At 29.9% G+C, this 13,763-nt stretch overlaps 1 protein-coding gene across 1 annotated transcript; it reads right to left on the bottom strand.

Moving 5' to 3' along the window:
• Positions 1–121: 121 nt before the first annotated feature.
• On the bottom strand, positions 122–13,069 carry LOC123291531. The gene is made up of 10 exons (XM_044871845.1): positions 13,041–13,069; positions 12,308–12,363; positions 11,439–11,703; positions 10,782–10,963; positions 10,164–10,578; positions 7,247–7,365; positions 3,143–3,526; positions 2,338–2,443; positions 2,060–2,265; positions 122–1,033 (listed from the first exon to the last, which is right to left on the bottom strand). The coding sequence occupies exons 1-10, from the start codon at positions 13,067–13,069 to the stop codon at positions 618–620; spliced, it is 2,178 nt and encodes a 725-aa protein (XP_044727780.1). The 3' UTR covers positions 122–617.
• Positions 13,070–13,763: the final 694 nt, after the last annotated feature.

Raw genomic sequence — 13,763 nt, 5'->3', positions numbered from 1 at the left:
TTTCAGAAATTTGATTTTTAATAATTTTTTAAAAGATCTGAAATAATCTTTAAATTGAGAATCGATTATCAGCTACATATAGTGAAAAAAACGAGTATAATTATATAAAAATATTTTTTATAATTATATAAAAATAACTCGATACCACAGCCATACTGAAAAGTTAAGTGAAACAAGCTCAAATAAGACGACTTGTTTGTAATATTACTCAGAAAATCTCAGAGCCTTATCAATTATACGATGTTTCAGTAAAAGGAGCAATAACTTAAGAGAAAGTGACACGAAAACTACACATTAAAGTTAGTTACAATTTTTTTACACCATGAAACTAGTCGACAAACAAAATATAACTCGCAATAGTCAACGATTGATTGCCATCAATATCAATAGATAAGCTTATATAATCGAAATTATAGTTTCGTATAGTAATTTCGCATCATGATTACATGTTATTTGTTTACATTATTTATAAATTATTATATTTTTTATTACCGAAGAAGTATAACTTTTCACGCGCGTACATAAATACACGCACCTTTTTTGTAATTGTATAAATAGGATCTTTTGAGTCTATTAACTTCTTCGCTGAAACAGTCTACGTATAAAAAAAATCCAATTTACGGTTGAATTGTATTTACAACCCAATTCATGAAATCTCCAACTCGTGTATAAACTCCAGGCCACCCTTCCAAACCACAATCTGCAGGTCCAAATGATACAACACCCACTGCATACCAATTCGTATAATCATTATTGTTTAACGACATTAAAGGTCCACCACTATCTCCACGACATGAATCTTTACCCTTTTCACCACCGGCACACATTTGAGATGCTGCAAATCGAACGGATGCAGCACGATATGTTTCAGTACAACGTTGAGCATTAATTACTGGGACACGCACTTTTAATTTCTTTGTACTAGCTGATCGTGTTTCAGTTTTACCCCATCCAGCTACAAATAGATTGTTTCCTTCATACGTGTTTTGAATATCTTGCGTTGATTGAGGCAAACATATTGGCCGTACAAAATCTGAAAGGATAAAAAAAATTATTTAAATATCATTAAATACAAAAATAAATAATAGATCTTTCTTGAAAAAATCACAGTTTCTAAAAGCAAATAATGGAAGAATTCCGTTTGCGGATACTTTTCATTTATTGATTTATATTATCAACGTGAAATCTGATTTTCCAGGAAAGATATTGATATTTGAATTTTACTTTTGGGTAAGACTGACTAGTTAGCTGTTCAAGCTGTTTCGATATTTGTTGACATTTATTGATTTTTGATCTTGAGACTGTTGATCATGGATATTCGGCGCTTTTTGTGTAAAAAAACACTTATTGAAATTATTGAGAACAAAAATGTGAGTATAAGGATGCTATTAAAGTTACCTGTTAAACTAAAAGCGTTCTGGCAGTTTTACCTGTGACAACAGCGACGAATGAACGCAAAACATATCTTAGATCGACAATGTCTGACAGTCGGGTAAATGATTTAGCCTCACTCAATATACATCGCGGTGTAGGTGGATATCGATGTGCACAAAGTTTTGGGGAAAAAATTTGCTGTACCTCGCAGAATTAAGTTATTTAAAAACAGTGACTGAATATCACATTTTGACATATTAAAAAGTTCTCTTACTCGAAAAAAGAGTTTCTTGTTATTATTGACTTTATGACCTTACATGATGAATCAAATTTTGAGCCCCTTTTGATAATTCCTGCACACGGGCATGTAATATCTCGTCAATTATCAATACGTATTAAGGTGCATTCAAAAGTTTGAAAATAATTATTTTTGAGAATATGATCAAAGATCACGATCTTATCATCATTTTATTTTTCAGAATGGATCCAAAATCCAAAAATGAGTTGTACTTCTAACTTTAAACTTGGACAAATATCAAAATTTCGTCTTAATCTATTGAACAATTTTAAATATTCACTTAGATTTCTAAATTTAAATCCGATCTGTTTTGCTTCTGTCTAGCGGGAAGATTTTCTCAATGTTTTAAAAAGTTGTTTGCAAAAGTATGCAAGTTAATTTTTTTACCTGTAAATTCAACATCTTCAGCCAAACGCAACAATGCTATATCATTATGCTGATTCTGGTCTCTTGGTTTGTAATTTGGATGTGGAATTGCTTGTTCGATTTTTACATTTACTGGTGGTGCAGAACAATATTGACTACCCTGATAATTATCTTGTACACAATCTACATCTGTGGATGTATCATATTCACCTAAACGTACACTATCTCTGCAAACAAAAAGCGAAATTCATAAATTATTTAAAATAATTAATTAGATTTTAAATTCTTTCTAAACTTACAATTTCCAAGTTTTTGGAATATCTTTGCCAACAACACAATGTGCCGCTGTTAAAATATATCGTTTGTTAATTAAAACACCACCGCAATAAAAACCACGACCATTTGCTGAGAAATAAAAAATATTAGATAAGAAAATTGTGATAAGTATCTTATCATTAATGCTTTTAATTGTAACGTATTTTCGGTGGTTTAGAGATTATAAAAATACTTTATTATGTATAAAAAATATCCTGTCTTGTTAATACTAAAATTGTCCTAGAGCTTAGAAATTATGTCTCATTTATGGAAAGAAAAATTATATTCGACTTTCATTATAAAACAAGGGTTTTAGATTTATGGAATGAAACCATGAAAGTCTGTTCTAAAGCGATTGAGGTTACAAGCAACCGCAGTTATAACGCTCCAGTTGAGACCACCAAATCTAGAGGTTTTTAATTCTCACTTAGACAAGTTTATTGAGAGATTAATCTCATTTTCGGTTATCCAGCATTAACTACAGAAGAACTTCTCCTGAAAAAGTTAAAAGAGTGCGTTTATACAGTGTGTTCATTTCAAAAGAATCCATCCTTAATAATTCTTAACTACTTGTATCGTAAATAATTATTATTTATCGTCCACTCAAGATATCAAAACCGTTGGGCAATTCTTTTTAGAACATCTATAACTTCTCTACCCTTGGCATTCTAGCTTACTCTTTTGCTAAATATCATCGGTAGAGGTACCTAGCTATACGGTTATGGAAAAATTTGAACTCCAGTTCCTACAAGTCCCTATAATATTATTTTGGAAAACATAGCCACATACGTTTTTTGTACTCTAATAACGCCATCCATGGGAAGTCATCAATTTCGGCAACTTCACCACCATAAATACGATTATTTGTACCCAAACCGCATACTGATACATCTGGTAACAAACGTGAATATACTGCTTGTCCTTCTTGATACTCTGGTGTTGGAGGTTTTGGTGTTGTTAGACGTCCTATTGTTTGACCACTATTTGGACAACATACTTTTGGATTACGTCCTTCAAAACCACATTGTGATTGACGTAAAAATTGTGATGTTTCACGTGGAATTGGTTTAGTACGTAAAAGGTTCAATAATGGTGGGCAATTTCTGATGTTAATACAAAGTCCAGCATCATAATTTGGAGTTTGGCAAGTATCCTCATCTTCCGTTATCCATTCTATAAACAAAAAAAGTAAGTTTTATTTCAGAAAGAAATATGCGTAAAGCATATAGAAATTAATTTTAATTTAATTAAAAATACTTAAATAATTTTATTTTTGTGAACGGATCTTCGCGGTTTAATGATACAATTAATTCTGGTAACAAATTGTTTTGTCGGAAATGATAATTATATTGTAACGGTTGAAATTATACAGAGTGGACCATTTTAATCGATAATGGCTTATAGATCTTTTTGTAGTTAAACAATCCAAAAAATACTTAAACAAAAGTTGCAGGGTTTGATGGAGGACAGCATGTTCTGACTTGAGGTTGGACCCAGTTTTCCGGGTTGCTTTAAAAGTCAATTTAGTTCCTAAAAGGTAAGAGATAGAACAACACTTACAGATTTCTTGAGTATCGACAGTAATACCAAGAACTTGCGCGATAGATAACAACAGCAACAACCTCATAAATCGTAAAGGTATATTAGAGATAATGTATAAAGCGATATAAAACAGGAAGATTAAGTCGGGGTAGGGTAAATCAAAGCAATACTTAAGTTTTTAGAGAAAATTAAATTTACTAATTTAAAAAATATTTTAAATAAATATTTATATTACATGAAATATAATTATTAATCTCCAATTATTTCTAAATAATGTAAATACATTTTGGGATTTCCATATTCATAATCAGTAATCTTTGTTTACAAATAAAGAACAATGGTAGTAGGTAAATTACACGAATTTTATGTATGTATATATAATGTTTAATTCTAGTTAAATGGAGTAAATTTTGAAAAAATCACGTCCTTGGATCTTCACTTTAACTATTTTTTCATTGGTTTTTGTAGGGGTGTAGCCACAGTATACATTTTGGCCACTCTTTTTGTTAAATATGAGATTTTGAGAAGCTGTTGTTAAATTCGCACCCGTCCTTTTTTTTATTAGGTATAGAAAATTTTCATAGCCGGAGGGAGCGTTCTAAAAATTGCAGTTACTCATTATTCTCATTTTTTATTATTCATTCCTAGAAATTATCTAATAATAAATGAGAATGATGATAAATATAAATACTCGGCGGATCAAAGTTCTCTCTAACGGCATACATTTGATTTAACCTGGGCCACTACAGAAACCACTAATCTTCATCTACGTTGCTAAATTAAAATTGATTTCAAAATGAAGAAGTTAAACATAAATAATAAACATTCAAAGATTGTTGTCTGTCTCTTTTTTGAAAAACATAAAGTTTTAAACGTAATCTCTATGGCGATACCGTGCAATGACGTCATTAGTCGATATTTTCCTCTTTGTTTAATTAGGAGTTTTAAACGTTCATATTTTGCGTATTTCTAAAGATTTTCAAAAGCCAACTTCACTTTTCTATTCGAAAAATGAGAATTCTTCATCTGAAGTAAATAAATATAAAAAAAATAGAAGATAAAGTAAATTTAGTTACGACCAAAACATAGTAGATAATGATTTAAAGGAAATTTTGAAAACTGTAATATTGTTATTTCGTTGATGACGAAATATTCTCGTCATAATGATTTTTATTAAAATTTCCAACATGCAAGTTAAGTAACAAAATTTATTGTTAAATATACAAATCTACATGTTAATATCTTTGACATTGATCTCTTCATATAGCCATGACAGTGATAATAGATCATTACTTGCTTGCATTGTAGTTTTTATAAAATGCTGCGGATAAAGTAATATAGATACATTATCAACATTATTTCTTAAAACTTTCACGAAAAAATAATAAGTTTAGCTTGATGACACTAAAATTTGAACTTTAGATATTTTTTCATATTTCCTCAATCCTTTAAACAATGAACTACCAGAAAAATATATGGTCTGAAATATTATAATATTTGGTCCTAAAATAAAGAGTTTAAAAATTTGTATGACGTCATTTACAACGCAAGTCGTATACAAAGTGTCCCGTGACTCGATGGACATAACTTAAGAGCGTTTTGCGTTTTCGTTTGACAATTTTAATTCGAAAGTGCCTTATACCTATAGTTTTGATCCTTATTGGAATTTTTTTTGAAACCCATTTGTTTTGGGTCATTCTTTTCAGCTGTTATGTCTGTTTTTCCCTAGCTATCACTTATGTGCTTAATTCCGGAAGCAGGGCTCCACATTCTTGAAACCTGTTAGAGCTAGGTTAATTTTGATCTCAAATTTGAAAAGTATGACCCAAATTTAGTAGGATTACATACTTGGCTTATCAAAATTGGATAAATTTTGGATATGCTAGAGCAAAATTAAATTTTTTGGATTCTGATGACGTCATAAAGTTCAAAAATTCTATTTTTTTGATAACACAGGCAAATTTGATCCGATCTTATTGGAATTTTTTTTGAAACTCACTAATTTTGGGCCATTCTTTTTAGCTGTGATATAAATTTTTCGCTAGCTATCACTTATATGCTTGATTCCGGAACCATGATTCCACATTCTTGAAACCTATTAGAGCTAGGTTAATTTTGATGACAAATTTGAAGAGTATGGCCCAAATTTAGTAGAATTACATACTTGGTTTATCAAAATTGGATAAAATTTGAAGGTGATAGAGCAAAATTAAATTTTTTGGATTTTGATGACGTCATAAAGTTCAAAAATTTGATTTTTTTGATAACACAGGCAAATTGGATCCGATCTTATTGGAATTTTTTTTGAAACCCACTAATTTTGGGCCATTCTTTTCAGTTGTGATGTAAATTTTTCGCTAGCTATCACTTATATGCTTGGTTCCGGGACCATGATTCCACATTCTTGAAACCTATTAGAGCTAGGCTAATTTTGATGACAAATTTGAAGAGTATGACCCAACTTTAGTAGGATTACATACTTTGTTTATCAAAATTGGATAAAATTTGGATGTGATATGACTCTCCCTAATTTTTCCTTTACTCTTATATTAAATATACTATATCAGTATACTAATTTTCATCAGAATCGTTAGAGCCGATCTAGATATATAAGGCGCAACCTAAAAACTTGCCACTGGCGCTATGATCACTCGTTACGTCCCTGCTTTCGACTTAAACTAGTCCTAAGAATTCGATCTTAAGCTATGCCCATCGAGTCACGGACACTCTGTATACCCTTGCCTACTACCTGCAACAACTTCTTTTTTTTAGTAAATACATATTATTGTTTTTAAAACTTGTTTTGTTTTTTACCCACCTCTTCACATTTAATTTTTTTTTTAAATGAAAATTTGCTTATTTCATTATTTTTAAAGTGATAAAAAAACAATACGTATCTTTATATACGCCGCAAGCAAATGGTCGGTCATTGGCTAGTCCAACTTAAAAATATTGATTTTGATTAGGTAAAAATTAAGAGCCTTTTAGGTGCAGTTTAGATTCGTAAACGATAAGTGCATAAACGATTTTCAAACAATTGACAAAAATAGGAACCAATGGTTTGCCAATTAATGGTTTGCCATGGTTATTTTTACGTGCCATATCCTAGAATAGTAGTGGGGATAAACGCACTTTCAATCGACAATATACCTACGTTATTGTACCCAAATTTTTATGGACGATTTGGTACGAATTGTTATTTGTTTATTTGTGCGATATTAGGTAGGTACAAACTTCAAAAAGCAAATACAATTTTTGTTTTTGCTAAAAAATTTAATTGAATGAAGGTCATATAGAAGAATAATTACCAACAAAAGATTTATAAAAAAAAAACACAATTTGATAACTTACGAGCATTCACAGTTCCAAACACAAGAATTAGAAAACATATCCACTTTTGTAAATGAAATTTTATATTCATTTTGCTTCCACAATTTATTTCAACTATAAAATTAAAACTGAAGTTGTATTATTGATTCAGGAAAATGATTAGCAAAGAAAACATTGATTTTTAAAAATTATTGTTTAAAATAGCCTCGGGTACTAACATTCACACATGAAATAGACAACAAACACTGGCTGGGGTTATGGATTAATGATCACACTAATTCACTATATGTTGTTGAAAACAATGATGGATTTCTCTATGTCTGATTTCTGCTGAAGTTCCATCAACTGATTTTAAATAAATTTTTTTTGTTTTATTTATTATGCTATCATTGGTTTTTTATGTTTGAAGACCAGATAAAACGTCATTTATATCCAATAGCTGCTTATATCTCGTGTTTAACTAAATTTTGTGTCGGGGAAATCAGGATAAGTAAATTACTTGGCATGTGTAATTGATACACAATAAACACATCATACGACACATTGTTGTTCAAATAGACCTGTGTAAATCTGTCCTTTACATAAAAAATTCAATACTTCAATCAGGCCTTATATCCCAAGAGCCCATAACGGCCAGACCTTCATTATTTTATAAAGGCTGAAAGTTTATCTGTGTATGCCTCCAACACAGGTAAAGACGATCAGTGAATATATAAATTGGATTGTGGTTACTTGGGCAGGTAACTGGTAGTAAATGTGTATAAAATAGTACCTTAAATTCCTTAATGCCAGCCAGACACCCCTAAATTGTGATAAATTATAGCTATACTTTCGTTATAGTACAAAAGCTGAATTTTATGTTACTTGGGGGCCTATAAAAAAATTTTACCTCAATAGCCGGACAATTTTAATGATTTTTACATCTTGCCAGATGCACTGATTTTCACATTTTTTTGAATTCTCTGGGGGAGGGAAATACTCTTTTGCTCGTCTGTTAAATCCGCCACTGGTTGAAGAGAATTTAAAAAAATAGAACAACATGCAAATTTGTTTGTTTTTACGGTTCCCAATAGACGTTTGGTAATACATTTTTTCAGTATTTCATAAGAAAAATGCCAAACTTCCTCTACTAATTAAAATATACAAAGTAAGAATTAAAGAATATAATTAGTGATATACATGTTTATTTTTAGTCAAATGGCGAAATACTAGGCTTGCGTTTCGAAATCATGCCGACCATAAAGTCGTATTTAATCGTATCTTTTTTCCATATATGTTAACATTTTGAACACGATTTTTTGGGTGCATTTTTTGTTGAATAAAATTAAATTCGGGCGAGTTTTTGAAAAGAAAAGTTTGTCTAAACGTTATTGAACAAAAGATAAAAAATAAACTTTATATATTATTTTTGTTTGTTTTAGGTTTTTTAACGAGTTATAAAAAGTAGGTACTCTTATAATTTGTTTCGTACACAGCTCAGTTTTCGAGATAAAAATCGGGAAAGTATCCAAACGCTATTTGTATATACTTCAAAAAAGTATTTTTTCACAATGAAATTGATCCTAAGTATATCTTGACTGTAGATTTAAAATTTCGTGAGGAAAATTGAAAAATAAATGTTTATATTTCGAAATACTAACCGGTTGAATTCCTCTATAGCTTGCAAAAATATTTACTTTTGAGGATTCGCGGAAGAAAGTTAAAAAAACCGTCGTAAATTAAATAATTTTAAATTTTCCCAGTTTCTTGTCAATGATATTAATGGGTTAATAAACAAATATATATTAAACTTTAAATCCGTCATGGAATTCCCAATTTAATTAGGTACATATGTTACTTTTTCCTGTGCTGTAATCTGTAATGGAAGTTATACATCAGTTCAATATCCATAATTTAGACACGAGTGACTATAACTTTTCAAGTCATAGCCGAAAAACAAAAATTACTGTTTGTCATTTGAAAAAAATAAATAAATAAATAAAAATATCTCGATTAAAAAATAGGGATCTTTTACAAAATAAACTTAAAAGGTTGATCACCTATTCCCGAAATCTTTTACGAAAAAGACTCATATACAGAGGAGTTCAAATTAAAGCAGCAGGCCTATTTGTTTTAAAAACAGGTCGAGTAAAAAATAATTTCAACTTTTAACAATATTATTATAAATAAGGTATAATAATTTGATTGTTAGGCAACACCTAATACTTATCGTTAGTTTTATTGCCCACACTAAAATTAATATAAAGGAAATTGTTGTTTTTAAATAGTGAAAGAATTTGTTGCAAAGTTTAACTAGTACAATAAAATATGTTACAAAAATCGCCTAATACAGGAAAATAAAAGAAGCCGCTCGCATTTTGCTAAAACCTCATGGAATTTGTTTCTTCGCTGTCAAATGTGGATATTAAAAAAGGCATGAAAATATATACAAATAAAACTCGATAAATTGAAAAATTCTTACAGGTTTATTTTAATTTATTAATCTACAAAAATTAAACAATAATTATTAACTACATAAATATATAATAAAAAATTAATTTTTAGAAATTACAATTTGAATTTTATAAGGTTAAAAATTTGAGCTTTTTACATTTTGCAAAGTTAGCATAAAAGAAATTTTTGAAAGGATCATTTCACCGACAATTGTTTCCATATTCTCATAATTGTAGCTATATTACGCAAAAAATTATCCTATTTTTTCTTTAAATAATTTTTATTATTATCATTAATGGTTCTTTTTTAGCAGGCGGAATCCACGTATTATACTCACTCCAAGTATTAAAATTGAAATCTGCCAGTTTTCAAAGTATTGTCACCAAAAAAACCTTTTCCCGCTCTAAAAATATTGGGCCTTAGAATTTTTAAACCTTATGGGTTCTAGGCAGCCTTTTAATTTAATAATAAACAACCATAATTCATTTATACAAAAAATTAAAGCGGTAGCATATTATCCAATATCCAATCTACATACGCTGAAATTCTTGTGTATACTGCAGGCATTGCAGTTTTACCACAATGTTTCGCTCCAAATGATACAACACCAATAAAAAAATATTTTGGTGGTCCATCTACAGCTTCGACTTTCATTAAAGGCCCACCACTATCACCTCCACAAGAATCACGACCCACTCGACCGCCGACACACATTTGACGAGCATCGAGGGTGGCATGATGTTTAAAGTGTTCCATACATTGTTCAAGTCGTACAATTGGTAATTTAACATACTGTAAAAAACGACTTGGCTGTGGATTTGCTAGATCGTATATACCCCAACCAGCGACTTCACCCACTTTCGCTACAAGATCTGTGGTTAATAGCTCACCATATGGAAGGCATAATGGATTTACCCAGCCTACATACACAAAATAATAAATATGTTACTAAACAAGTGAAAACAAATAATCGACTGAGTTAATTGTTGAAATACCCTGTCAGAGAGTCAAAAACAATAAAAAACGTTTAAAAAAATCGTCGCATATCAGTATATTAAATAAAAGAGACATTTTAGCGGGGAAAAAACTATTGCTGTTACCCGGAGCCGAAACTTTAACTTACCATTCATGTCAACACCTCGATCCAAACGAATTAGTGCAATATCATTTTTATATTTTGGATTACCATAATCTTGATGAACAATTAATTTGGTTGGCGTAAAATCTTGAGGTAGTGCTGCACACATATTCTTATCACAATCCACATCCGTTTCCGTATCATGTTCACCCAATCGAATCGTTGTTCTAATATTAGAGTAAAAAAAACAAAATTGAATATTACAAAATCTCGAAACATTTTGAATAAATTTATTTTTTTTTAAATTAAAGCAAAAAAATTTTTTAATAGAGAGTTATATCATTCCTAAGAAGTCATAGTTGACAAATTCAAATTGGAGAAATATAGAAAAACTGGTCGTAAAAATACGTGTAATAGCTCGTTGGATTCGGAATGTGCCAGAAGCGTTTTTCCCACATAAAATAATGTAAAAGCTATAAACAATTAAAGATGAGAAAAAATGATTACAGATTTGTTTTTCCACCTGCATTTTAAACTTGCCACTCAAATCATAATTTTATAAGCATTGAATTAAAAGCTTGAAGACAAAATTTTAAACATTATTTTCTAATATAGACGTATTCAATTCTGAGGGGTGCTTTTCATTATAACATAATATCTCTTACTTTAATTCCATAGCAAGTGAATAAAACTTTTACTTACAATTCCATGCCATTTGGAAGGTTTGTGACACAATGAGCAGCTGTGACCACATACCACTCACTTATCAAAGAGCCACCACAACGAAATTGTACTGATTTGAGACCACTCCCCGAATATCCAATTCGTGCAATCCATGGATATGAACCCAACGATGCATTCACCCCACCAATAATGCGATCAGAAGCACTCGCACCACAGTCGGCTGAATTTACCAATTTCCAATTTTGATGTAATGTTACATCGTAATTTGGATGACTTTCGGGAGCTAAAAATGATAATATTAAAAAAATAATAATAATAACTAAATTTTTTAATTAATTTTTCATAAAATTTTACATTTGAAAATGGCTTTTCTAAACTATAAATTCAAACGCCAGTGACGTCAACACATCGTTTTAGCAACGCCATCGCACGGAGAAATGATAAAATAACATGCAAAATGATTAGTGGTTTGTCTAACTAAACGTAATTTTCCATAGAAACAAACTGAAAAATGTAAATTTAGCGTGATTCCGATTGGTTCACAGCCTCCACGGGTTTAAATACCTCACTACTATTTATTCAAAAATATAACTCTTCTTTATTAATAATTAATATCAAATTGAAATTATTAATTTAAAACCAAAAAAATTACTTAAATTGCAAGTTTTCTTTTTTGTCTCATTGAATGTAAGCATTGAAGCACGATGATAATAAACAATTTTGTCGCCGTTTTAAAATCAAAAAAACCTTGGTTAATTTAAAAATCATACTTTAAATAAATTATAAGGTCATACAAAAAAAATAAAACGTAGGTATATATGTTTATTTTTTCATTTTGGTTTTGGAAAATTTTGTAAAGGAAAACAAATTAATTGAAAATCACTTACACGAATCATCAATAGCATACACAAAATAGAATTTACAAGAAATATTTAAAATACAAATACACAATACTTTTAAATAGAAAACCATTATGTTTTGTAAAATTACAAAACCGTAGCGGCTGCTCTGCATATACAAAATTGATAAGCATTAAAATTTTTCAAAACCAAAGAGTGTACTTATAAACAAAAATTTTTTAACATTATATAAAAAAATTATTGCACTGTTTTCCGATAACATATTATGAACAATTATTTTTTGAGACTATTAAGCAGAGTTTATTAGTGTTCCCTGGCACGTTTTGAACATTAGAAGCCAAAATACGGCTTCATTATTATTTGAATCGAATGTATTTATGAATTTCAATGGCGTCATGTTTGATTGTTTCACGTCTAACAATCAAAAATCACAAACAATCCAATATATATCCGTAAAATTCCATAAACACGTACTTATTTAGTTTTTTAGTCCGAAAAGTGATAATGGCTATAGATCCGGCAAAATTCGCCAAAATCCCGTTTAAAACATGTTCCTGAAGGTAAACGTGCAGGTTACCTATGGGTAACTCGGTAGGATATTGTTTAAACTAATTTTGTTTAACAAATAAGTAATATTGACTGAGTCGCTTCGTTAACAAGGACCAGACAAGATTGTCTTTAGGGTCAACTGTATAAATTTTTTGTTTAGAAGGGAGTAAATCAGAAAAATATTGGACAGTATTTTGGCGTAAACACATACTTGGATAACTTAATCAATGGCAAGTCCATATCCAGGGTGTGCAGCTGCCCTCTCCCTCGGTACACTCATAGTCTTCTGCCATACTGCGTATGGAAAAATAAGTTAATGCGCCACACTAAGTCTGGATAAATAACTAATTTTCGTCATACTATACTTTTTGCGAACAATACCTATGGCCAAAAAATTGATATAAAAACTATATTTCTTTATTAGTATACATACACCAATGATTTTTTTGATAATAAAATTAGTCTCAAACAGTGCCGGATTTAATAATTGGTGCCCTAGGTTTTTATAGCAAATGTTGTCCAAGTTTGTTGATTTTATATTGGTTTTATATTTGAAGTAAAGCAGTTGTAATTTGGTATACTTTAGTAGCTGAAATACTAATTACTTGACATTTTAATACTATAGGCACATACCTATATAATCAGAAATAACAATAGGTAATAAAATATTAGAGATAAGAAATCAATAAAATCGATAATTATCAATATTATTTGTAATTAATTTGTCATAAAAAATGTGAGTTTTGAGCCGAATTTACTAATTGACACACCTAAGACAAATTTCTGGAACTCTCTTCAAGTCTTCAAATAACTAGCCAAAATATGACTGAGCCATCTTTTTATGTTTAAAATTCAAATATCCCGCCCCTTAAGTGATTCATATACGCATGTGTTAAAATGACAATAAATAGGATACGGAAGTTTTAAATTTCAG

The sequence above is a fragment of the Chrysoperla carnea genome, chromosome 2, assembly GCF_905475395.1.
Source record: "Chrysoperla carnea chromosome 2, inChrCarn1.1, whole genome shotgun sequence".
NCBI lineage: Eukaryota > Metazoa > Arthropoda > Insecta > Neuroptera > Chrysopidae > Chrysoperla > Chrysoperla carnea.
This window is presented reverse-complemented; position numbering and strand designations above follow the sequence as displayed.